The following is a 27923-nucleotide window of genomic DNA, read 5'->3' on the forward strand; positions in this document are numbered from 1 at the left end:
GTGAAAAATGGTCCATTCAGTGTGACACCAATTTATGTCGGGTGACCACAATTCCATCATTTTATATATATACCAACTGGACTAACCTGGTACATATAAAAAGACAGTACGAAAAATTAAACAGGGGAAAAAGAATGAGTACATTCCAGCTATTTTTCACAAATAACGAATCAAAACACTTGTTTTTAAAAGCATTTTAATCTCCAAACAAAAACAATCCGGAAAGTCAGTATCAGACATCCAAGAGTTGCAGTCACACAGACATTCTCCAGAAAAATTACCTATCTGAATCACACTGCAAGTTCTGAAACAAAAATTGAAATCTTTTTCCATACACCTAACTTTCAAGTTTTCAACTTAATAAAAAAAATAAAATAAAAAATAAAAATATATGGGGAAGAAACACTCAAAGTTTTTAAATGAAGGAAATACATTATTTGCAAGATACATGTATCACAAACCTACATCAGCAGATACCACCACACACACACAATCGATAATCACATTTTCACGGACACATACATACACAAACAAGAACAATGCCTGAATTTCAAGTAGAAAACGTTTCATCAACACCTAAAACTCTCTCTCTCTCTCTCTCAGCAACCCTTTCTCCTTTACCTGTCCTGTCAAGGCACAAAGTTTGCCAAGAAACTCCGTACTGGAAACTCTACACATCCAAAATCATAACAAAACTCACATGTGAAGAATGACACACTCTTACGGCTGCACTGCAAAGGCAACAATCCACACTTTAAAAACAACTTATAAACTATAATAAAAATCTGATGCTTTCATCACATTTACACATCAGGATTTCCAGAATACCAATCTGAGAGATCCACAGAACATGAGAACATACTTTGAAACTGATATACCGGTAAAAAAAAAAAAAAAGTTATTGTTGCTTACAGAACAGCCGACCGCAAAGGGTCGTGATTAAAATGTACCAAATTAAAACAATCTCTACACTGAAAATGCCCTTCCAGTCTCATTACAATACTGATTTCAACAGATTCTCTTCTAATTGACGTTTTCAAAGAGTTTTCTGTCATCCTTTCACAATGTAATATGGTTTCAGCTTCACTTTCCCCTGTGAAAAAGGAAATGGTTTTAAAAAATTCTTCACATTTGTTTTTTGTTTTTTTTTTAATTCCTTATATAATCGGACAACAATTCAGCAATCTTCCTAGTACTGATGAAAAGTTGTGTTGTAATTAATGGAATACTGAACAAATATTCTGTGCCAAATGTACTGCTCTAGAAAGACTTCACATCTTTACTATATTCCTGATTTCTTGTGTTCACGTCTTTACTATATTCCTGATTTCTTGTGTTCACGTCTTTACTATATTCCCGATTTCTTGTGTTCACGTCTTTTACTATATTCCCGATTTCTTGTGTTCACATCTTTACTATATTCCTGATATCTTGTATCACTTTTCTCCATACTGGTTTTTTTTGTTTTGTTTTTTAAACACTATTCTATGTACATTGTGGGGAATGTAACACACACACACACACACACAGACAAAAGCAAACCCTGTTCACACCACAAACACCATTTCAACAACAACGACAACAGAACTGTGGGTAGAAGTATTGTAGTAGCTGCTTCTGAAATTCTTCTCCCAAGTTCCAAAACCTTGGAGACCAGTGTGTGTGTGTGTGTGTAGGGAGAGGGGGGAGTCCATGTACATGCTTCATCACTGCTCCACAAGATTTTTCCTTCAAACGTTCTTTCCTCAACCTACTGCCAAGACCACAGTGTATGTGTGTGTGTGTGTGTGTGTGTGTCTCGCTGTGTGTATGTGTCACTGTGTATGTGTGTCACTGTGTGTGTGTGTGTGTGGCCATTTTGCCAGCAATGCCTGCTTCATCGCTGCTTCACAAGATTTTACATTCAAACTTCCTTCCAAAACCTCCTCCTACCAAGACCAGAGAGTATAGGCGTGTGTGTGTGTGTGTGTGTGTGTGTGTGTGCACTCTGCAAACAATCACTGCTTCACAAGATTTCCCATCCAAAGTTCCTTTCCCCTAACTCCTACTGAGACCAGAGCGTACTCACATTTGTGTGTGCATGTGTGTATATATGGCCACTTTCCAAAGCAAGCAATGAATGTGTCATCGTCATCAACACCATCCTCACTGTCTGCGTATGTCGTCGTAACAGTGCAAGGCAAGCAATGCATACATCATCATCATTGTTGTGGACACCGTCACTGCCTGGGTATGTTGTCAGTCACGCAATGCAAGCAATGCATGCATCATCGCCATCATCGTCGTCGTTGTCATCGTCAACACCCTCCTCACTGCCTGGGTATGTCGCCATAACGGTGCAAAGCAAGCAATGCATGCGTCATCATCAGTCATCATCGACACCAACCTCACTGTCAGGGTATGTTGTTGTCACAGTAGTGCAAAGCAAGCAATGCACACGTCATTGTCATCGTCGTCGTCATTACCATCACCATCTTCACTGCCTGGGAATGTTGTCCACCTCGGGAGCCATCCGGACCCAGTGTCCAATCTCCGCCTCCTCGACGTGCTTGTAGAGCACCGTCTTGGCCTCCTGGTAGGTGCTGGCCTGGTCTTTAGCCTGCCTGTAGGTGGGGGCCAGGGGCAGGTGGGTGAGGGCCTTGCGGCACAGCAGCACAAAGCGGTAGAACAGGTGCTTCTTGCACAGCAGGCTGGCCCCGCTGTTCTTGTCAGAGCCTGGGGTTCTGAATTATCGTCATCAGACACAAGACAGATCAGTATCAGTAACTCAAAGAGGCATCACTGCGTTCGGAAAAATCCATATACGCTATGCCATATCTGCAAAGCAGATGCCTGACCAGCAGTGTAACCCAACATACTTGGTCATACCTTGGGGAAAAAAAAAAATGTATATATATATATATATATATATATATATAAGACACAGAGAGAGATTGAATGATTTATTCGACAGGTACAATAGCCCAAGTGGTTTTAAAGCGTTGGACTTTCAATCTGAGGGTCCCCGGGTTCGAATCTCGGTAACGGCGCCTGGTGGGTAAAGGGTGGAGATTTTTCCGATCTCCCAAGTGAACTTAAGTGCTGACCTGCTTTGTGCCTCAACCCCCTTCGTGTGTATACACAAGCAGAAGATCAAATACGCACGTCAAAGATCCTGCAATCCATGTTAGCGTTCAGTGGGTTATGGAAACAAGAACACACCCAGCATGCACACCCCTGAAAACGGAGTATGGCTGCCTACATGGCGAGATAAAACAACGGTCATACATGTAAAAGCCCACTCATGTACATATGAACAAATGTGGGAGTTGCAGCCCATAAACGAAGGAGGAGGGTTTATTCATGTTTAAGCCATTGCCCCTCATGAAAGGGTGTCAGAAAAAAGATTTGAGATGAAAATATTAAACACAAATATACTTTATCCAGCGAAGTACACTCAGCTAAGTACTGCACAGTACAAATAATAACACATGCATATTTAACTGCAGTCAATTAAGTTATACATGTGACATCAGAAGTACCACAATCTGACCAGGGAACTTGTAACATTTCTATGGTATATATTGTGAAGGGAACTTATAACATTTCCATGGTATGTATTGTGCTCTTAAGTCATACAGGACAGGACAGGACAGGACAGGACAGAACAAAGTGCACTTATTTTTCTTCCCCTTTCTTACACAGTGGATTAATAAATCAGATTCACTATGTACTCTATAATGGTAGAGAGAGAGAGAGAGAGAGAGAGAGAGAGAGAGAGAGAGCAACAAAGAATTATTTTAGAGAGAGGAACAGAGGGTTGGTTTTTGTTGTTGTTTTTTTTAATATAAAAAGGAACAGAGAACTATCATTTAAAAAAAAATAGTATCTCATGAGGGATGTGATCAAAAAGTAAAGCAAACAAATTTTCAGACACTTTGCACTAGAAAAATGCGGACATGTTGCATTGAAAAAAATTGACATGTTGCAGTTTTCTGTGTGCAAGTGTATGGGTTTTGTTTTTTGGGGGGTTTAAAAAAAAAAAAAAATTTTTATCAAACAGGATTTTTCTACAGAATTTTACCAAGGACAACTCATTGCTGTAGGTTGTTTTTTTTTACATGCGTCTAGATGCATGCTACACTGTCTCATCTGAATGACAAGTTTCCAAATGACCACCTAAGGTCTAGCTGAAGGGGATAAAAGTTCTGGTGAAGGTGGGATTCAATCCCGCATGCTCAAGATTCTCTCGTGTCCTCGGCAGATGTGTCACCACAAGGCCACCATCCCACAGACAAGACTTCAGCCTTTTATCAAGTCCTCTTCAAATCAGGAAAATGTCCTCCCAAAGCATGCACAAACACAAAACACAAGCACGAAGATGTAGCCGCACATGCCCTCCCCCACCCTCCCCCACCCCCTTCATCCCTCTCTACATGCCAAACACACAGCACAAACATGCTAGTGCGAACGCACGCACATACATGTACTTGCGAACCACATACTCATTCCCATCCCCCCCCCACCCCCCTCCACACACACACATTCTTGTGCACACCTACCATTCTTGTATCTATCAACAGACAGACTTCAGGCTTTATCATATCCTCTTAAAATCAGGAAAATTTCCTTGCAAAGCACGTAAAAACACAAAAAACAAGCACGAAGACATACCCGCACGTGCACTCCCCCCACCCCCATCCCCTTTCCCCATTCATCCCTCTCCCTTCGCCTAACACACACTTCAGTCCAGTTTCTCAAGGAGGCGTCACTGTGTTCTTCCTAGACGGGGGAACTGAACCCCAGCTGTCGCTGTGAGAGCGTAAAATCCTAACCACTAGACCAAACACACACCATGCACATCCTATTGCAAACGCACGCACATACATGCATTTGCGATCCACCCTCTCTAGCCCCCCCCCCACCCTCCCCACACACAAACACATTCTTGTGCACACCTACCTTTCATTTATCATGCCAGTGAAGCAGTCAGTGATCTCCCAGAACTAGCACTAACGCACGCACATACATGTACTTGCAATCGACACCACCCGCTCACCCCTACCTCTCCCTCGCCCCGCCGCACACACACACAATTCTTGTGCGCACACCTAACCTCCTTTTATCATGCCAGTGAAGCAGTTGGTGCTCTCATACATATGTACTTGCGATCCACACACTCCAACCCCATCCCGACACACACACACACACACAGTCTTGTGCACACCTCCCCTTGTTTTATCATGCCAGTGAAACCGTCAGTGACCTCCCACAACCAGCGCTAACGCATGCACATACATGTACTTGGTGATCCACACCGCCCCTCCATCCCAACCCCACTGCACCCCGCCGCACACACACACATTCTTCTGCACACCTACCCTCGTTTTAGCTTGCTGGTGAAGCAGTCAGAGTTCTCGTACATGTACTTGCGATCCACACACACACACACACACCTGTCCCCCACCTCTCCCCCACCCCAGAACACACAAGCACACATTCTTATGCACACACCTACCCCAGTTTTATCAGGCTGGTGAAGCAGTCGGTGATCTCCCGGAACTAACACTAACGCACACACATACACATACTTGGCAAACCACCACCACCACCACCACCCCAACCCCACCCTATCCTCTCCCCCTCACACACACACACACATTCTTGTGCACACACCTACCCTGGTTTTATCATGCCAGTGAAGCAGTCGGTGATCTCGCAGAACTCCCGGCCCGATGCGGCGCAGTAATCCTCGTCCCTGTACCAGTTGATGCCCAGGGCCGTCGCCTTGTCCTGCTGCGGGTAGTAGGTGTGCAGGTCAAAGGTCAGGGAGTCCAGGTAAGGGTGGTGGTGGAGGAAGGGCTGGGGGATCTCATCCGACAGGTTGTCGTACAGGCGACAGCACGCCGTGCGGCTCAGGTGGCCGTGGTCATACCCGTTTCCTGTGTGGAGAGAGAGAGAGAGAGAGAGAGAGAGAGTTTTTATGATTTTTTTATTTTTTATTACTGCTGCTTATAGTCCAGCTGACTGCCATATCAGGACTGCCCAACTACACAAGTGTGCAAACCGTATTAAACACAAAATTGTCACATATAAAACATTTAAAAAAGTGAAGAACAGACAGACAAGACAAACCAAGCACCATCCACCCATGATGACGGACATCAAGAACAAACTGGTTGCCACCGACCCATTGCAACAAACGACGTCAACAGACAGACAAAACCGAAAACCACCCATCCATGATAACAGACATCAAGAACAGAAAGACAAACCAAACACCACCCACCCATGACGTCAAACAGACGTCATGAACAGACAAACCAAACACCACCCACCCATGACGATAGACATCAAGAACAGACAAACCGAACATCACCCATTCATGATGAAAGTCATCAAGATCAGACAAACTGAATACCATAAACCCATGACGTCAAAGAGACGTCAAGAACAGACAAACCGAACCCCACCCACCCATGACAACAAACAGACATCAAAAACAAAACAAAACACCACCCAAACATGACAGACAAGACAAACCGAACACTACACACCCATGATGTCAAACAGACATCAAGAACAAACCAACCCAACACCATCCACCCATAACATCAAACCGACATCAAAAGCAAACAAGACAAACGGAACGCCACCCACCCATGGCGACGGAGTGGATGTAGACGGGCTGCATGACTTGGGACAGCAGCGCCCCCTGCACGCCCAGCACGTTCCAGCGCATCAGCTTGTCGCCGGGCGACATGACCAGACGCCCCTCCCCGTCCTGCGAGCGCACAAAGGCCCGGATGCTCTCCAGGCTCTGGATCTGTGGGGCGGGCCGAGCTCGGCCCTGCACCGTCTCCCACACACCTGCCAGCAGAGATGCCAACCCCTGTCAGGCATCTGTAGAAACAATCAGGAAACTTGGTAGGAACAACAGCTGAGTGGTTAAAGCGTTCGACTTTCAATCTGAGGGTCCCAGGTTCAAGTCTCAGTAACGGCCCCTGGTGGGTATAGGGTGGAGATTTTTTCTGATCTCCCAGGTGGGTTCAGATCTTGGTAACAGCGCCTAGTGGGTGAGGGGTGGAGATTACTCCTATCTCCCAGGTCTACATATGTGCAGATCTGCTTGTGCCTGAACCCCCTACATGTGTATATGCAAACAAAAGATCAAATACGCACTTTAAAGATCATGTAATCAATGTCAGTGTTTGGTGGGTTATGGAAACAAGAACATACCCAGAATGCACCCCCCAAAAAGCAGAGTATGGCTGCCTACAAGGCGGGGTAAAAACGATCATACATGTAAAAGCCCACTCGTGTACATACGAGTGAACGTGGGAGGTGCAGCCCACGAATGAAGAAGAAGACCCAAATCTATCACAAAGCCAGTGTCCAATATGTGATCACTTTCAACAACAGAGTAGGGGTGGAAGACCAGAAAAAAAGGTAAAGAAATCTGGTGTTCCCAAACAACAACAGTGCCAGTCAGACAGTCAACTGGATAATGATATTTCCTTCTGTGTCCCTGCTGCGTCCACGTCAACCCCAGAAACAGATCCAAGGACAGCATCAGTGCCCGACTCTCAACCCCATCCCTCCTCACCCCCTCTCTCCCCAGCCCCCTCGCCCCCCTACAAGGCTCAGACCAGCTTCCTTTTTTTGCTGCCCTATCACCTGCACTGTCTCAGTGGCATTCTTCCAACGCCGCACATTCTGAGTCCCCCCCCCCCCCCCCCCCACGGCCACACCCGGGTTCATCTGTCACAGCCCCAGCATCAGCAGTCCACAAGGAATCCTCATCGATGTCAGCTCACCAGGAGGCCACACACCAGAGGAGACCCTGCACTGCTGCTAAGTCACTTTAGGCGGTGTTCAGTGGTGGCTGTTCTGATTTGAAGTACTCAGGACACTACCTACTAAACCCCCTACTAACGACAATAATGGCTCAGTCCAGCTCACCATCCTCGCCACACACGTAGAGGGCCCCATGGTCCATCCCGTCAACGAAGTAGGGAACATGGCCTTCGTTGAAGATCGCGTCTTTGTCTTCCTCCGTCTGTATGCTTGGACTGAAAGCAATAGATAAATATCTTTCGTTTAATAAATGGGGTAGCAGGTGGGATGGGGGTGGGGTTGGGGGGGAGAGGGGAGGAGGGAATTTGTAAACATTCCCTCAAAACACACATACACACACACATACACACAAAATCAAAGTTGGTCTGAATGAAAAGAATAGATGGTGTGTACATTCCTGAGAAGCCAAAGTCAGTGGTGGTCGAGTTGTGTCACTGCGTGCAAGTTTGCATGCGCACGTGTGCGTGTGCATGTGCGTGCGCATGTGTGTGTGTGTGTGTGTGTGTGTGTGCACGCACGCACGCACGAGCAAGTGTGCATAGCGCGGAACAACCAGAAAACCCTCAAATATTTACATGTTATCAACACAATAACCTCCTCCATAAAACACATCTTCATTTTTCAAAACCGGGAAGAAACAAGGAATGAAACCTCATCTGTCCAAGTCTTCTGCTGAAGTAATTCTTCTTCCTCTTCTGCGTTCACTCGTATGCACACGAGTGGGCTTTTACGTGTATGACCGTTTTTACCCCGCCATGTAGGCAGCCATACTCCGTTTTCGGGGGTGTGCATGCTGGGTATGTTCTTGTTTCCATAACCCACCGAACGCTGACATGGATTACAGGATCTTTAACGTGCGTATTTGATCTTCTGCTTGCATATACACACGAAGGGGGTTCAGGCACTAGCAGGTCTGCACATATATTGATCTGGGAGATCGTAAAAATTTCCACCCTTTACCCACCAGGTGCCGTCACCATGATTCGAACCCGGGACCCTCGACCCTCAGATTGACAGTCCAACGCTTTAACCACTCGGCTATTGCGCCCGTCTGCTGAAGTAATGACTTCCTGGTTTGACTGGTTGTCAAACACCACTCGTGGAGTGACGGCCTAGTGGTAATGCGTCCACCAAGGAAGCGAGAGAATCTGAGCGCACCGGTTCCAACCCCACAGTCACCAGTATATTCATCCCCCTCCACTAGACCTTGAGTGGTGGTGTGGACGCTAGTCTTTCAGATGAGACGATAAACTGAGGTCCCATGTGCTACATGCACTGTGCGCACATTAAAAAAAAAAAATCCACAGCAACATAAGGGTTGTCCCTGGCAAATTCTGTAGAAAAATCTACTTCGATAGGAAAACAAAGAAAACTGCAGGCTGGAAAAAATACACACAAAAAAAGGGTGGCGACGTGCTCTCCATGGGGAAAGCAGCCCAAATTTCAAAGACAAATCTGTCGTAACAAAAAGAGTAATACAATACAATACAGTACAATACAATACAATACTCCCAAATTTCATTCCTCTTTCACTTTTGACTTGTCTGTCCCAAAATTTCACCAACAGAATTGCAGACAACAAATGACTTTGAAGCACCAAACCAGATTTTCACCACCAATGTTTACACATAACCACTATCACATCAACACTCACAAACGACAGACAATTATGGTGCATTCTTAAAAATATCAGTTTACTCCTAGACAATATAATGGGACATAACACTTAAAAAACATGCAAAATTTTTAGTTTAATAGTTAGTATTAAAATTTGTTGTATGTGTGCTGAAGAAATCTAAGGAATAACTTCATCATGTCTATACCAGGTTTGTTTTTTGGTTGGTTTTTTTTTTTGGTTTTTCAAACCTTGTATGTAATTCAAAGACACTGAAAGGTGCAGAGAAACAAAAGAAGTGAAAACAAAATTTCCTGTTTTCTTAAGTGGAGGACAGACAGTAAAATTTCAGAGCTGATGTGGGTGTCTTGTTTGTTTCTGTGCACACACGTGTGTGTCACTCTGTGTGTGTGTGTGTGTGTGTGTGTGTGTGTGTGTGTGTGTGTGTGTGTGTGTCTGCTTGCGTGCATGCATGTGCGTGGGCGTGCATGTATGCTGTACTGCATTATTTTGTATTGTATCGGTATATCATTACAAGAGATTTCTCTGTCCAATTCAGGTTGCCCGTGACATGAAGTGTACACCACCACAGTGCAGCATCCCTGATTTTCACCATCTGCTACTGTACTTATTCTACAAAAAAAGGTGTTTTTTTTCTTCAGAATTTTGCCAGGTATAACTCTCTCATTGACAACAAGACTGCTGACTCCCTGGCAAAGGAAGGCACTACGAAAGAGCAGATGGACAGGTCTACCAGCTACTCTGAATCCAGGACCATCATTAAGGCCAGGCTGCAGAACAAGTGGAAGCAGCAGCATCCACGCGACAACAGAGTAGACTGTACTACCTGCTGACTCGTGGAGAGCAGGTAGCCATTTCCAGGCTCAGGACAGGCCACAACCGCCTGAAACACCACCTATACTCGAAACTCCGTATCAGCGACACAGAGCAGTGTCCCTGCAGAACAGGCAGCCAGACAACAGAACATCTGCTGCAATCCTGCCCGCTCCACCAAGTGCTCCGAGAGAAAACCTGGCCTGACCCAATCCCAGCGGCCCAGAAGCTCTACGGAGGACTGGAGGACCTGCAACGTATTGCCGCCTTTGTCGAGGAGACAGGGGAATCCATCTGATAAATGACGAACGAGACAACAACTCTCTCATTGCCGTGGCTTCTTTTATAAGTTCTATGAGCATGCTGCACATGAGACCTCAGTTTATCAGCTCATCCAAAAGACTGGACGACTCAAGGTCAAGTGGAGAGGGGAGTAAAAACCATGGTCTGTGCAAGAATCGAACCCAGGACATTTGTTTCCTGTTCATGAGTCAGTCTGTTGTGAATGCACATGCACATGCATAGTTATGTATGTGTATGGTTTCCCTAACACCTTTTCATTTTTTTTTCTTTTTCTTCTTTGGTGCTGAAACAACAATGACTTGGGGGGAAAAACTACCATTCTCTAAATTCTCACACACAGCTCAACCTTGTCTACAAATAAACAAACCCCAGTAAACAAGCAAATCAATAAATGAACAAATAAATAAATACCAAAAAGCAACAAAAAACCCTTGTCTGAGAGAGGTCTCATCACTCACCAGGGTCCATTAATGTAAACACAAACAAATCAAATAAATGAATACAAAAAACAAACAAAAAAAACCCCCTCACCCCTCACGGCAGTTCACCCTTTTCCGAAATCGCTCTTTTAGTCCGTGCCCTCTTTAAGTGATGCAGGTGGCCTCCTGCCTAACCCATGCTCCTCACAGCATCCGCTCTATCTAGGTCGCTACTCTTCCTCGCTGTTCCAGTCTTTTGGCTCTGCGTTCATGCACTGGATTGCTTGTGTTTGTAGTTCCATAAAAAGTGTGTCAGTCTTTTTGTGGACAAAAAAAAAAGTGACGATCCTAGCTCAAAGGCGCTGTCTTTCACCTGACAAAAGCTGGTGTCTGCAGCACGTATGTGAGTGACTTAACTGATGATTTAAGGTCTATGTGAGGCAGGTCAGACAGTGCTACACACTGGCACTGTGCCAGGAAGCTGAGTCATTGCAGTGAGCTGGTGGTGACTTATGAGTATTGTGTAACTGTTCTAGTTAGTGGCGTTGCAAGAGAAAGTCACATTTGATATCTAGGAAGCACGTAAAAGAACCCACGGCAACAAAAGGGTTGTTCCTGGCAAAATTCTGTAGAAAAATCCACTTTGATAGGAAAAACAAATAAAACTGCACGCAGGAAAAAACGACAAAGGTGTTGTAGCATAGCGACGTGCTCTCCCTGGGAGAGCAGCCCGAATTTCACACAGAGAAATCTGTTGTGATAAAAAGAAATACAAATACAAATAGAAAAAAAATACGCAAGTTAAAGATCCTGTAATCCATGTCAACTTTTGGTGGGTTATGGAAACAAGAACATACCCAGCATGCACCCCCCAAAAAGCAGAGTATGGCTGCCTACTAGGCGGGGTAAAAATGATCATACACGTAAAAGCCCACTCGTGTACATACGAATGAATGTGGGAGGTGCAGCCCACGAACGAAGAAGAAGACCCAAATCTATCACAAAGCCAGTGTCCAATATGTGATCACTTTCAACAACAGAGTAGGGGTGGAAGACCAGAAAAAAAGGTAAAGAAATCTGGTGTTCCCAAACAACAACAGTGCCAGTCAGACAGTCAACTGGATGATGATATTTCCTTCTGTGTCCCCGCTGCGTCCACTTCAACCCCAGAAAAAGATCCAAGGACAGCATCAGTGCACACAGTTTCAACAGGCATCGATAAAGCAATGTCTCCTTTCAAACAGCAAATTCTAAGGCCCCCGAGTCTGTTGAAAGCACCTCTGACCCAGCAAGAAAAAAAGTATTTGACTAAACTTGTGTGCGTTGAGATGTCACAGTCCAGTGACAAAATGACTGTCACATGCAAAACTGGTGGGCAACCAACTGTTTTCGAAAAAAAAAAAGTCATCAAACCGCTGAAAGCATCAACACAAGCCTGGACCCCACTCAGAAATGTGCAAAATTCATGAATGCAATCCGGATGATTGTGTCTAGAAATACTGAAGAAGATGCCGCCGAGCAGCAGGGCACAGAACTGAAGACAGCAAACAAAGCCCACAAGAAATTGGTTCTCAAAGAAGCCAACTGTGGTCCAGTAACCACATCAGCAAAGGAAGGTGCTGCTATCCGTGCAGGGCTTAGCATCAGTTTGACAAAATACAGACAAGGTAAATGTTTACTCAGAAGACTTGGGATTCATTTTGCCAGTGAAAGGAAAGAGAAAAAAGAACAAATCAAAGCACAATGTGCAGAAGTAGAAGGCCAGATGAGAACCCTAGAGATACGGAATGACAATGAGGGGCAGATGGAACTACTTCCAACTCCATCTGCAGGCATTAACACACTCAGTACGGCCAGTCCTCTCTTCTCCTCTACACAGACCCCTCGGATGTCCAGTGGGTGTCTGAATGACCCTACCTTTAGCCTCCGTCGTCAGAATTGTGGTATTCTTTGCCAACATTCACCTCTTCAGTATAAGAGCCTTCCGCTTGCAATATTCTGATGATGGTAATTGGGCTGAAACGCTGTTAACATCGTCTCTTTCGCTGTTCGTATGGAGAGAGTTAAGGATGTCCCAGCTTTTGTCAACAAATTGCTAAATGCTTATGACAGTCAGGTCCATCTAACATGGCATGATGGGAGCATTCTTGAGGGTGAAATTTGGGTAAAGATTGGTGGAGATCATGGTGGTGGATAATTCAAACTGATGCTTCAGGTTGCAAACCTTGCCAATGCCAACTCAAAATACAACACTTGTGTCTTCAGCATAGCAGAATGCAAAGACACCCCAGAAAATGTGAGGAGGCTGTTGGATCCCCACAAAGATCAAATCCAAGGACTCCAGACCATGCAATGGAGAGGCAAGGGAACTCACCTGTTTCTATTTGGGGATTATGAGGTTTTTTTTATATTTCAAATTACAGTAATGTAACATACATAACATTTGGAAATAATGTGTAGACTGGTGTTGGGTCATAGCAGGAGGAAGGCGGGATTAAAGCAGATTAAAACAACGCTTTCAACACAGGTTATAAATCACAAGGAACACAGGTGCTAGGTGGATGAAACATTTATATTTTGAGCTACAGGTGAGTTCAGAAGTCTACACCTCATGTGTCAAAGCAGTTGTTAGAAACATACATGGTGCTGAGACTGTCAGAGAGCCAGTTAGACAGTGAGGTTTTTCAACATTATGATATAATAGTGAAGTACATAATCAACATCATAAACATGGCTCCATTTGGCGAGTACAATAATGCATTCATTAAATTTTTTTTTTTTTTAAACAACAAGTTTTAAAGACATGCAGAGCCTACTACTGTTGATTATATATATATATATATATATATATATATATATATATATATATATATATATACCCCCTCATGTGAATGCAAACATTCACAGACACATCACACTGACACAGTGTAGCAAAGCACGGTTTTTACACACTGAACGCAACGGCACTGCTGTGTGTAGCGTGAGAACTGGTGTGTGGGATGCCAAAATTAAGGCGATCACTCCCTCTCTCCCTCCCTTCTCAACAGGTGGCCTGTGCGAGGCCTGCCATTCCGACCTTGCAGGCTGCGTGTGATCAGGTTCATGTGGCGGCATCCCATTCTACAGTGCGCTATGCATGGCGTTACTCTGTGCACATTTCAAACTGCTCTTTATTAAAGTTAGCTAGCGATGTGTTGAATAGTCCAGTTGGTTATTTATTGTAGGTCCCCCCCGCCCCACATGAACCTCTTTTCAAATAATAATCAACAGAAGTAGTGCATGCAATATTTGATTACTGATTAATTTTTTTGTCCTGATCCCGCTTCCCTCGTCCCCCCTCACACACACACTCTTCCAATATTATGTTTTTTCTTTCTCCGATCACTGACACTCACCCTCTCCATTTTACATTTTGTACTCTATCTTTTCCACATTCTGTTCTCTCTCTCTTTTTCTCTCTCTCTTCCTTAGTCCCCTCCCCCTTGCCCCCCCTTCCCTCCACCTCAACCACCCCCCTTTCCATTCAAATATACAGAAATGTTGATTTGTAATTAATAAGAACAATCATCATTATGATAGAAATGATAATAATCCAAATAATAATAATAATAATATTAACATCATTTATATTCAGTCTAGTATCATCATCTTAGATGAACAGACTATAAATACATAAACGAACAAACTCTGTTCACGTCGTTTTTCTGCTCTGCCGCCGACGGTTACACCTGAGGACCGGAATCTACCAGAGCCTGAAACTGTTTCATTACTTCAGTTTTTCGTCTCCAGGTAAGTAAATGCCACCTGCTCGGAACTAGAGTGCAAGGAAGAAACTGCCGTGCCCTGTGTGGGGGAAGCCTCGTCGTCATGCACCACAACTCTGATGTAAATCCAAACACACAAATTAACGAATAAACCAATCAATCATAGAACTCTGATGTAAATGCAAACAAACAAATTAACAAATAAACCAATCAATCAATGAATAAACAAACAAACAGATAAATAAATACAAAAGACACTTCACCACCACCCGAGGCAGTCCGCCTTGTCATGCGCCAGGTGTCTAATGATGTCAACACAAACAAGTAAATCAATCAATAAATCAATAAACAAGCAACTAAATGAATACAAAAAAAACCCACAATGCCTCACCCCTGTCTGACAGAGGTTTCATCACGCTCCAGGGATCCGCTGATGTAAACACAAACAAATAATTCACTAAACAAACAAACGAATGAATGAAACAATCAACAAAATGAATATATAAAAAATGAAAATCACCCTTGTCTAAGGGTAGGTCTCACTGTCATCTGCCAGGGGCCCCACGGGTGCAAACGCGGACAAATAAATCAGTGAATAAACAAATAAATTAATAAATAAAATACGGCAATAAATAAACAAACTAACTAAATAAACAAACAGATGAATAAAGAACAAAGAAAATCACCCCCGTCTAAGGGAGGTCTCCTCGTCACTTGCCAGGGGTTCACTAATGCAAACGCAAAAGAAATAAATCAATAAATAGTTAAATAAATAAATAAATAAATAAATAAATGAATAAATATATACACCAACAAAGTAACAAAAAACCGTCTCACCCCTGTCTGAGGGAGGTCGCGTTGTCCCCAGCCAGCGGACCACTGACGTACAAGTGCACCCTCACCCCAGGTCTCAGGACAAACTTGCTGGGCCCCATGTCAAAAATGGACTGCGCTCCCTTCACCATCCGCTCCATCTGCTTGTGGAAATACCTGACAAGGGAGCAGGACACAAGACGAGGCAATCAAGAAGAAACCGTCGTCCAAATCAAACCATGTTGCTTTACAGCCCTGTCGGCCGCACAGGGGCCATTTTCACAGGGCTGGTCAAATGTCAGTTCTTAAAACCAGTTGAAGAGAACCCAAAACAATGATAAATGCTCAGTCAAGACAACGTCAAGAAGACCAGTTCACCCACAACTTGCTCAGTCCATGTAAAATTTAACCCCTTCACTGCCCCAGGACGGAAATTTCCGTCCCCTTCTGGTATGCAAAAAAAGTGCCCCATGACAGAAATTTCCATACACTTCTGGAGTGGAAAAAAAAAAGTGCCCCATGACAGAAATTTCCATACACTTCCGGAGTGAAAAAAAAAAAGTGCCCCATGACAGAAATTTCCATACACTTCCGGTGTGGAAAAAATAGTGTCCCAGGACGTAAATTCCCATCTGCATCATTGTAGGAATTTTCCTATCGCAAAATAATCAAATTCATACTGTAGGAATTTTCCTATCGCAATATAATCATAAAAAAAGGATAATGGGTTATTTTCCTTTCAGAAAAGTATAGGTTATATATAATTTCTTTCAGTAGACTGCACGCTACAATTTTTTTTTTAATAAATTATTGTCCCCAGTGACCAAACCATCCTGAAAAGCATATCCCAGCAAAACTCTCAGGTAGTGTTTGGAAATGCAAGATCCATTTTATAAACAGGAATACATAGTTATGCTCAGCGTGCAGGTGGTTGCACTGGATATAAGCGCATGTCTGGCTAAACTATATGTGCAGAAAATATGAGAATGCAGAGAAACAAAAACTTAATTTAATTAATCATTTTCATACAAGACTTGACATTTATACCAAAACTGATATATTTCCCTGTACACATTAATATGATCACTACACAAAATGTCAACTGGTCTTTTCTCGTCTGTCTGAGGCTCCCCAACCACCACTGCCAACTTCTGCCTCCTCTTACAACCCCACACAATGCCCCCTATCCCTACCCCACCCAAGTCAATGCCCCCTCCTCCAACCTTACCACCCCATCCAAAACTAGCCCCCCTTCCCCATCCCCTCCTCCCACCCAATTCCCATCCCACATCCACTGCACGTATTCCCATCCTACAATCCTATCTTGCCAACACCCCCTCCCCCCCCACCCCCTCACACATCCCCAATGCCCTGCCTGCCCACATCAGTCCTTACTTCCAACCCCCACTGCCCCCTCCCCCGCTGGCGATACCGCTCTTCCCCCTCTTACCCCCCCCCCCTCCCCCCAACCCAAACTCCTACTTTCCACCCCAGACCACCCCCACTGCCCCTTCTTCCCACCCTCCACTCTACCCCCCCCTTGCCACAGGAGCCAATCAGAGGACTGACAGGAGGAGGCCGCGGCGTGCCCGCACCAGGGCGCAGCTGTCGATAAGGGGGAAGCCGTTGGTGGCCATGCAGGAGGACTGTATGCAGCCTGACCCCGTCCCCAGTGACACCAGGTCCTCCCGATCCCCCGCTGAAACAGGGCGACAGGGCCGCATGGGAACAGGGTAACGTGGAGCACGGGAAGATGGGAACAGGGTGACATGGGAACATGGGAACAGGGTGACATGGGAACATGGCGACATGGGAACATAGCACAACAACAGGGCGACATGGGAACATAGCACAACAACAGGGCGACATGGGAACATAGCACAACAACAGGGTGACATGGGAACATAGCACAACAACAGGGTGACATGGGAACAGGGTGACATGGGAACAGGGCGACATGGGAACATAGCACAACAACAGGGTGACATGGGAACAGGGCGACATGGGAACATAGCACAACAACAGGGTGACATGGGAACATAGCACAACAACAGGGTGACATGGGAACATAGCACAACAACAGGGTGACATGGGAACAGGGCGACATGGGAACATAGCACAACAACAGGGTGACATGGGAACAGGGCGACATGGGAACATAGCACAACAACAGGGTGACATGGGAACAGGGCGACATGAGAACACAGCACAACAACAGGGCGACATGGGAACAGGGCGACATGGGAACACAGCACAACAACAGGGCGACATGGGAACACAGCACAACAACAGGGTGACATGGGAACAGGGCGACATGGGAACACAGCACAACAACAGGGCGACATGGGAACACAGCACAACAACAGGGTGACATGGGAACATAGCACAACAACAGGGTGACATGGGAACATAGCACAACAACAGGGCGACATGGGAACATAGCACAACAACAGGGCGACATGGGAACATAGCACAACAACAGGGCGACATGGGAACATAGCACAACAACAGGGTGACATGGGAACATAGCACAACAACAGGGTGACATGGGAACATAGCACAACAACAGGGTGACATGGGAACAGGGTGACATGGGAACATAGCACAACAACAGGGTGACATGGGAACATAGCACAACAACAGGGCGACATGGGAACATAAACAGGGCGACATGGGAACAGGGTGGCATGGGAACATAGCACAACAACAGGGTGACATGGGAACAGGGTGGCATGGGAACATAACACAGCAACAGGGTGACATGGGAACAGGGTGACATGGGAACATAACACAGCAACAGGGTGACATGGGAACAGGGTGACATGGGAACATAGCACAGCAACAGGGTGACATGGGAACAGGGTGACATGGGAGCATAGCACAACAACAGGGTGACATGGGAACAGGGTGACATGGGAGCATAGCACAACAACAGGGTGACATGGGAACAGGGTGACATGGGAGCATAGCACAACAACAGGGTGACATGGGAACAGGGTGACATGGAAGCATAGCACAACAACAGGGTGACATGGGAACATAGCACAACAACAGGGTGACATGGGAACAGGGTGACATGGGAGCATAGCACAACAACAGGGTGACATGGGAACATAGCACAACAACAGGGTGACATGGGAACATAGCACAACAACAGGGTGACATGGGAACAGGGTGACATGGGAACATAGCACAACAACAGAGTGACATGGGAACATAGCACAACAACAGGGTGACATGGGAACATAACACAGCAACAGGGTGACATGGGAACATGGGAACACAGCACAGCAAGAGGGCAACATGGGCATATGGTGACTTGGGAACAAGGTGACATGAGAACAGGGTAACATGAAAAAAGGGTAACACAGGAACAGGATAAGCAACAACACAAGGTAACATTGGAACAGGGTAACAGGGGAACATGTTAATGTGGGAACACAGCACAGTAACAGGGTGAATAACACGTGAACAGGATAACATGTGAACAGGACAACATGGGAACAGGACAACATGGGATCAGGGTGATATGGGAACAGGACAACATGGGATCAGGGTGACATGGGAACAGGACAACATGAGATCAGGACAACATGGGAACAGGACAACATGGGAACAGGATAGCACAGGAACAAGGCAGCACAAGAACAGGATAATAAAGGAATAGGATAACACAAGAACATGTTCACATGGGAATGAAACTTGGCAACAGGATGAAACAACAGCCTAACAGGAGCCTGTTAACATGGGAACATAACAAAGAAACAGGATAACATGGCAACAAGGTAATGCCGGAACATAACATGGCAACAAGGTAATGCCGGAACATAACATGGCAACAAGACAACATAGCCAACCCCAACTTTAGGGTGAAATTTGCATGAAAGCAGGGGTGGGCACTCACAAGGTTGGGTTGTTTTTTGTTGTTTTTTACAGTATATCCACTTCTCCTACAAATGTTATGTCTGCTAACAAGTGATGGAACCAGCGATTGTTACTTTCATTAACCTCTTTACCGAGTGACAGCAAATAAAAATTGGAGTGTACAAGTACATTTTTCTTTTCTTTTTAGCAACTTGCCCCCAAAACTGAAAATTACCTTGGAAATTTCAGGCCGTGGACTTACACATTACTTAAAAGGCAGCCACATCAAACCTGGTTTCAGACAGAGAGAATGGGGGGCAGGGGGGAAGTGGAGGTGAGGGGGGAATTGGGGGGGGGGACAAGCATTTTTTTTATAGAGAGAGAATGGGGGAGACATGTATTTTCTTATTATCTTCTTGTCCCCAGGACAACTGAATATTATCTTGGGAATTTCTAGCCATCATACTTACACATTATGGAAAGGGCAGCCACTTCAAACTTTGTTTCAAACAGAGCAATGGGGGTACAGGTATATACATTTATATATAATTACCTACCTGTCACCATGACAACTAAAAAATGATCTTAGAAATTTCTAGCTCTCGTACTTACACGTTACGAAGAAGGCAGCCACATCAAACTTGGTTTCAAACAGAGAGCGATCGGTGCAGTCGATCAGGTCCAGCGCTTTGTCGTGGGCCATCATGGCAAAGCGGTCAGCCTGCGTCTTGCATGGCACCTCCTCCGCTATCTCCGCTTCCTTCGCCTCTGCCACCGTTTGGGCCACCGCGCTCACTGCCTGCAAGTTTGATTTTGATTTGATATGGATATCTACATGGCACCTATCCTCCGTAAGTCGGAGAGCAAGTTCTAAGCGCTTTATAAACTTGGGGTCAGTTGCATAACAGGCTGCATACCTGGGTAAAGCCGACTGACGACTGCCATTGGGCGCTCATCATTTGTTTCCTGTGTCATTCAGATTTCAGGCATGCACACATACTCACTCAGACAGACATGGAACATCTGACGTGTATGACCGTTTTGTTTATTTACCCCGCCATGTAGGCAGCCATACTCCATTTTCAGGGGTGTGCATGCTGGGCGTGTTCTTGTTTCCATAACCCACTGAATACTGACATGGATTACAGGATCTTAACATGCGTATTTGATCTTCTGTGTGCATATACACACAAAGGGGATTCAGGCACTAGCAAGTCTGCACATATGTTGACCTGGGAGATCGGAAAAATCACCCTTTTCCCACCAGGCACTGTTACTGAGATTCAAACCCAGGACCCTCAGATTGAAAGTCCAACGCTTTAACCACTCGGCTGTTGTGCCCATCATATTTTCATGTCAGTTGTCATGCACACACACACACACACACACACACACACACATACCATATGGATGACTAATTCAGCTTCATGCCATGAAGGCAGTACCCAGACAAAAACTGATTAATGTCAAAGTGTGTCTGGACAAATACGGCTTCTCAAAGGTATGACTCTACTGAAGTGTTGGATATGAGAGTTTTAAATAATGTTCAGAGGATGATACAGGCATTGGTGTCCAAAACCAACACAAGCAAAAGATTGTGTTTTTAAAGATCATTGAAGTCACTTCAATGCAAAAGAAAAATCTATCAATGATAACTGATAAATTCAGTACAGCATTCACCAGACTCAGACTTGAAATAACTTCAAAATGAATATTTTGTAAACAACTGTGGATAAGACATGTCCTTGCAAAAACAAAAACCACAAACAAAAAAAAAAACACACTTGAAGATTTCCTGCATTTTATAGTGCACTGCTATGGTCATAGACTCATCAGGGACAAATATCTAGCTAAACATACAGACACGTCCCCTGTCCAGTCGATGTATTGTAAATGGCTGTTTTGTAACAAAGCCTCAAGCGTTACAAGAGATGCAACAGTGTATATCCTCTATTCAATGAAACAGAGTAGAATATATCACTGGCAGTTTATGTGTTTCTATTTTCTTTACATTCTACTTGTTTACATACACCTAAGGCTGGAGGCACAAACATCAAAATTTGTGAGTATTTTTTTTTTTCTTTTGTGTGGGGCTTGCAACCTCCTATTTTTACCCACATTCTATTTATTTATTTAGGGTCCTCCATCCTATTTTTTTTCCTTTTCTTTCTTTTTTTCATTTTTCTCTTTCTTTTCCTTCTTAATAAAATTTGTGAATGTTATCAATCATACTGATGCCTGCAAACTCTATATGAATATGAATTCATGACTGGTTATGAGACACACTTGATCAAAGGCAAAGCAAACAAAACCATGCTGCTTTTTCGCCCAGTCAGAGGCATCTTCCAAAGCACACCATGACATCACAGTACTGTGGCAGAAGAACCTGAGTGTGGAAGACTTTGAATAAGTAGCGTGGAAGAAATGCCACTGAACTGGCACGGATGATGACTTTTAAAATTGAAATAAACGACGGGCGCAACAGCCGAGTGGTTAAAGCGTTGGACTGTCAATCTGAGGGTCCCGGGTTCGAATTACGGTGACGGCGCCTGGTGGGTTGAAGGGTGGAGATTTTTCTGATCTCCCAGGTCAACATATGTGCAGACCTGCTAGTGCCTGAACCCCCTTCGTGTGTATATGCAAGCAGTAGATCAAATACGCACGTTAAAGATCCTGTAATCCATGTCAGCGTTCGGTGGGTTATGGAAACAAGAACATACCCAGCATGCACACCCCCGAAAACGGAGTATGGCTGCCTACATGGCGGGGTAAAAACGGTCATACACGTAAAAGCCCACTCGTGTGCATATAAGTGAACGTGGGAGTTGCAGCCCACGAACGCAGAAGAAGAAGAAATAAACAAACAAAAAAAACCCTGTATTTTGACTCACTTGCATTGAAGGCGAGCTCGCAGATATTTCATTTGATGGTTTCCTCAGTGGAGGTGGCTCTGCAATGAAAAACACACGGTAATAGTGATCCAAAGAGGAAATACACCATGGCAATGTAAAAACTGGGTTACGTTACTGAATTATCTACTGAGGACTTTTCCCTTAGATGATTACTGATGCGGATTTTTAAAAAATTCTGTAAGGGAACAGCATGGGAGAGAAATATTGAACTTCTCTGCTGCTGAAGTACAGTTTGCCGGTCTGGACAGGTCATATGTCACACTGACACAACTGACCAGTTAATCTTCACACCAACAACACATTTGACTTATACAGATTAACAAACACAAACTGAATTCTCAGAACATAAAGGAAGTGGCACATAATACCCAAAAGTCACAACCTGCAGCTAAATAATGGAACAAAGCAAGCAATAAATGAACACAAGAGAAAAATAACATCTGGAAAATTATTCCAGTAAGTTTTATTATGCCTGGAAGAGAAACTTATGCAATCATCCACTGTTGGAACCCATGTGTGGGTGTATGTGTGAATGTGTGTCTTCATGTTTTACATTTATTTGCTTATTTATCATCATTGTTGTCTTATTTATTTATTAATTATTATTATTTTATTATTATTTTCATTACTACTACTTTTTTTTATATCAAAATTATTATTTATTTATTTATGTAAGCTTATCTATAATTTATTCACCTTTTTTTTTCTCAAGGCCTGACTAAGCGCATTGGGTTACGCTGCTGGTCAGGCATCTGCTTGGCAGATGTGGTGTTGCGTATATAGATTTGTCCGAACGCAGTGACGCCTCCTTGAGCTACTGAAACTGAAACTGAAACTGTTGGAACCCATCCTATTTCCAAACTATTCTGAAATAGTTTAGGAGTAACTGTATATTTACTGGGAAGTGGGGGTGGATGGGGACCGGTAGAGGGTGTTGTGGGCAAGTTGCATTGTCTTAAAAGATTATTTCTGAGAGTGTTGATAGCAGGAATGCACCACAGTGATATATACTTCTTTTTTTTTCCCCCTGATTATCTTTTAATATGTGTGGAGGTATGACTGAACTTAGAATAACAAGCATGTTGGTCGTTTTTTTCACCCCACTTTATTTCTGGAAATGAGTTTTCTCAAAAGCATACAGCTCAGAAAAAAAAAGAAAAAAAGTGACAGCAGCTGGGGAAAAAAAAATTCCAAAGAATTTTTTTTTTTTTTCCTTTTTTGTTTTACTTTGCACCTGACCGAAAACGGTCCCCCCCTAATTCCCAACCACCTGTACTCACTCACTGTACTGCTGTTTCAGCTTCCTTTCCAGGAGGGCTCTTACGACCAGCATGGACGCCTTGAAAAAGGTTGATTAACAGCAAAAACAAGAGAAAGAAAAAGACTTTTCTTCGTCCAAAGACGATTTTTTTTTTTTTTTTTTTTTTTTTTTTTTTTAAAACTTTGCGTCTGACCGCAAACAGTCTCCCCTACCCCAACCACCTGCAGTACTAACTCACCGTACTGCTGCTTGGGCTTCTTCTCCAGGAGGGCTCTCATGACAAGCGTGGCCGCACTGTTCTTGGCCTCCTTCTTGGAGCGGCCCTCTCCAGGCTGCTTGCAGTAGGCCACCCCATCCAGCTTGGCCACCAGCGCGAAGCTGTTGTCGAAGGTGCTGGGGTACTCCTCAAAGGTCAACTCCCAGCCGTGGTGCTTGGCCACCTCGTTCAGGCACTGGGTGGGGTTCTTGCTGGCCTCAGTGAACTCCTTCGCCAGGGCTTTGGGGACCTGCAATCACGAAAATACCTGCAGTCAGGAAATGACATGTCGCGTGCAGGTTGTGTGTGACTGGGAACTTGGGAAGTGATGTGTCTCCCACAGGTTGTGATTGGGAAATGAGGTGTCATCTGTAACTGGAAAATTATGTCATCTGTAACTGGGAAGTGATACCTGTGACTGAGAAAAGATGCCACCTGTGACTGAGAAATGTCATCTGTAACTGAGAAGTGATACCTAAGACTGAGAAATGTCACCTGTGACTGAGAAATGATGTATCTAACTGGGAAATTATGTCATCTGTAACTGGAAAGTCCTACCTGTGACTGAGAAATGTCACCTGTGACAGAGAAATGATGTATCTAACTGGGAAATTATGTCATCTGTAACTGGGAAGTGATACCTGTGACTGAGAAATGATGTCACCTGTGACTGGGAAATGATCTGTTAATGGAAAGCGATACCTATGACTGAGAAATGATGTCACCTGTGACAGGGAAATGACATCACACCTGTAACTGGAAATGTCATCTGCAATTCAAAATGCTACCTGAAATTTAAGATAAATGAATCAAAATACAAAAACAAAAAAATTATGTAGATTTACATAGCACTTACCATTCAAAAAGTGCATTTAACAATGCATGTGGTATAAATAAGGCAGTTGGGTATTCACAAAAAAATAAGAAAAAAATATGCTGAATATACTATTCTAAAATGTGTATCACCCCCCACAGTGCACTCACACGCCCATAAACACACACAGACTGACGCACACACACATGCACAAATATGATCTGGGGGAAGGAGGATTGCAGTTTAAAATATTGTCTGAACAAATGTTTCAATGCTGGACTTGAAACATTTAACAGTAGAACACTTTCTCTGTATTGTATGGTATAGATTTCCAAAACCAAAGTCCCTAATACCTGGAATTGTGGATCACCTGCAATTGGAAATTTCTTTTTTGAATTTAAGCAGATGTGGTGCAGTTTACACGCATCATTCTGCAAGCTTTGATGGCTCCTTTAAACTGAAACTGTCCTCTGCAAAAGGCAATGTCACCTGCAACAGCTAACCTATGTTCACCATGCACATCCACAATACCCAAAAGATGATCTGTAAGCATGAAGTGACTCATTAACATGGAACAATCAAGAACAAAGTTGTTATCCATGTCAGAGAACGTGCCTGGTGCTCCATGACCTACATGCAACTGAGGCAGGGAAAAGAAATGTTTGTTTCACAAGGAGGCATCACTACATCAAGGCAAATCCACATAGTGACATATACAACACTACATCTGCTGGGCTGAGTCTCAACCAGCTGCATAACCTAACATGCTTACTCAGGCCTTGAGTGCATAAAATGATATATATATATGTGTGTGTATCTATCAAACTGGATTTCTTATACAGAATTCTGCCAGAGGACAATCCTTTTATTGTAATGGTTTCTTTTTCATCGTCTTATCTGAATGACTACACACACAGATTTTCCAGTCAAATTTGAGAGAAAGGGCTAGACCAGGATTTAAACCCAGACCCTCACAGACGCTGTACTGGCAGATAAGCATCTTAATAGTAATTTGATTCATTAAGCGCCTTTCCATGTAAAACATGCTCAACTGAGCTGCACAATGTCAATACCAACGTTTAAAACATGCATTTGAATGCTAAAATGAAACACACACACAGACACACACACTCATCACAGACAACACCTACTCATCATACATATCACATGAAAAAGCCTAAATAATGCTGGTCTAAACCATTCTGTTATCTTTACTCTTTCACCGCATTGGGCAACTTTAGTCAACATCAAGGGGTCACTTTAACCAGACCATTTTCCACATTGTAACAAAGCTTGACAGCTACAGTCAGTCTCCCACCAACAGAACAAAGTCTAACCTTTGCCCTCTAACCGAGTTTGAAGTGAACAAGTCCATTGTGTTGCTTTGACAAACAGAGCATAGTTTCTAAAATATTTGGTGCTGCGGAGTGTTTTCACACAGAAACTTAATGACATTTAAAACATGCATTTCAACACTAAAATGAATAAAACACACACACACACACACCCTACACAATCATCAGACTATACACAAGTCATGATAAGATATGTATCACATGAAAAAGTGTAAATGATGCTGGTCTTAACCATTCTGTCACCTTAAAAAAAAGAAAAGAAAAAAAAGAAGAAGACACTGACAAGCCTCTCTTTTTTCTCTGGGGGGGGAGGTGGAGGAGGTGCCACCTCTGGCTCCTCGGCTGGCCGGGGCGTCAGGCCAGGGATGTACTTCTGTGGCACTGCCGGCTGCTTCTTCTTCTTGGACTTTGGCATCTTCTGCACAAAGCGATGTAAAAAATCAAGTTTCACCACCAAATGGCGAAGATATCATAATTATACAATATGAAGTTGCAAGCGTATGGCCATGCCAAATCAAACCAGCACAGAAATAAACTAAAGTTGATCCGGTCTTATCCCATTTGGTACAACTGTTTTTTCAGGTTGACAAGGCCAATGTACAAACTAATTATTCTGCCTCTTTTTCATATAATGATATATACAATGTGTACCTTTTCTTGTTTGTTTGTTGTTTTTCCAACATATCCATTGCATTGTGAAAAAAAATGGGGGAGAGGGGTTGGGAAACAGCAGTAAATTTTATATGTTGCTAGTATCTTCTGTGTTGATATTTTCCTTACTTTAAATGTCAAATTGCATGGCCACATTTGTGCAGGTCTTTTCCAGTTTGCTTATAAAAAAAAAAATGTAGCTTCCTAAATTACAAACATCCACCTCACCAAAAAGCAAAAACAAAACAAAAAGGTAATAATAAAGCTACCTGTGATGACAGTTACCTAGAATAGCAACTAAACCTACATGAACTGAAAAACTGCCTCATGCGGGTTACTTCAGTTAATAAAATTGCTTATCAACACTGAAATGAACCATCAGCTAGTAAAGACTTTAATTGTCTGGTATAAAATAAATATAATGCAATTCTCTGCAGTCATTATGAACATAATAGGCTCATCACATTATGGAAAATTCCATGGGTCTTATTCACCTTCCTCCTGATGACAAACTGGGTAAGAAATGGGACAGTTGAATTCAACCTGCACAGAAGTCTCCTCCTTTCTTTCTTTTTTTTCCCCCCTCAAATCAAGTTGAATAGAAATTAAGTTTAGGAATGATAACGCACAAGAACTTGCAGTCATCATCTAGCCAGAGGCCACAATGAGACAATGTTACATGTGACAAGAGCAAGTAAAGTCAGGCAGCGAGTGGACTGTTTCTCTGAATGGCACAGCGCAGGAAATCACTTCAAAAAACACACACACAAAAAACCAAAAAAACAAAAAACATTTATCACTTGCAACTATTCTGTATATACTGAATTAAAGAATATTCTTCTAGTTCTATTGCTAGAACCATATTCGACAAATGAACATTTAAGACTGGGTTTCATTAACTGGTAAAGATGTTACGATGTCGCGAGCGAATGTCACATCAAATCAAACCAACGAAGAAACAACCGAAAGTAGATCCGGTCTTGATCCACTTAGTTATCACTTTCAGGTTTACAGGATGACTGCACTAAAAATTGATCCATTTTACGTCTTATACGTACATGTTTTTGGAAGGCGTGATACTGGTAAAATATATGAGAGCAAGAAATGTCACACAAGGAAACGGTACTTTTTCTAACTTACTCACTTCGGGATTGATACCAGCACGGAAATAGTCTGCTTGGCCAAAACTTGTTTGCTGCAGCCTCGCGGTGAATCATATTAGATCC

At 43.6% G+C, this 27923-nt stretch overlaps 1 protein-coding gene across 4 annotated transcripts; it reads right to left on the bottom strand.

Annotated features, from left to right (window-relative positions):
* Positions 1 to 179: 179 nt before the first annotated feature.
* LOC143288504 (adenosine deaminase domain-containing protein 1-like) lies at positions 180 to 27923 on the bottom strand. 4 transcript variants are annotated; one of them, XM_076597077.1, is made up of 11 exons: positions 27842 to 27923; positions 26330 to 26464; positions 23860 to 24127; positions 22340 to 22398; positions 20061 to 20247; positions 17154 to 17283; positions 15609 to 15761; positions 7942 to 8051; positions 6640 to 6849; positions 5660 to 5921; positions 180 to 2723 (listed from the first exon to the last, which is right to left on the bottom strand). In XM_076597077.1, the coding sequence occupies exons 2-11, from the start codon at positions 26459 to 26461 to the stop codon at positions 2477 to 2479; spliced, it is 1758 nt and encodes a 585-aa protein (XP_076453192.1). In that variant the 5' UTR covers positions 26462 to 26464; positions 27842 to 27923; the 3' UTR covers positions 180 to 2476. The 4 variants fall into 4 exon arrangements, with proteins under 4 accessions (XP_076453192.1, XP_076453194.1, XP_076453193.1 ...); XM_076597079.1 differs by having other exon boundaries at positions 27838 to 27909; XM_076597078.1 differs by having other exon boundaries at positions 27756 to 27884.

Source organism: Babylonia areolata, chromosome 12 (genome assembly GCF_041734735.1).
Source record: "Babylonia areolata isolate BAREFJ2019XMU chromosome 12, ASM4173473v1, whole genome shotgun sequence".
Taxonomy (NCBI): domain Eukaryota; kingdom Metazoa; phylum Mollusca; class Gastropoda; order Neogastropoda; family Buccinidae; genus Babylonia; species Babylonia areolata.

Excerpts from the sequence above, each read along its gene's own strand:
- LOC143288504 (XM_076597077.1), bottom strand. The coding sequence starts at position 26,461 with ATGCCAAAGTCCAAGAAGAAGAAGCAGCCGGCAGTGCCACAGAAGTAC. Across the intron at positions 8,052-15,608 it reads GCGACCTCCCTCAGACAGGG|TCCAAGCATACAGACGGAGG; the intron begins GTGAGACGGTTT and ends TATTGCTTTCAG. Across the intron at positions 5,922-6,639 it reads CATCCACTCCGTCGCCATGG|GAAACGGGTATGACCACGGC; the intron begins GTGGGTGGCGTT and ends CTCTCCACACAG.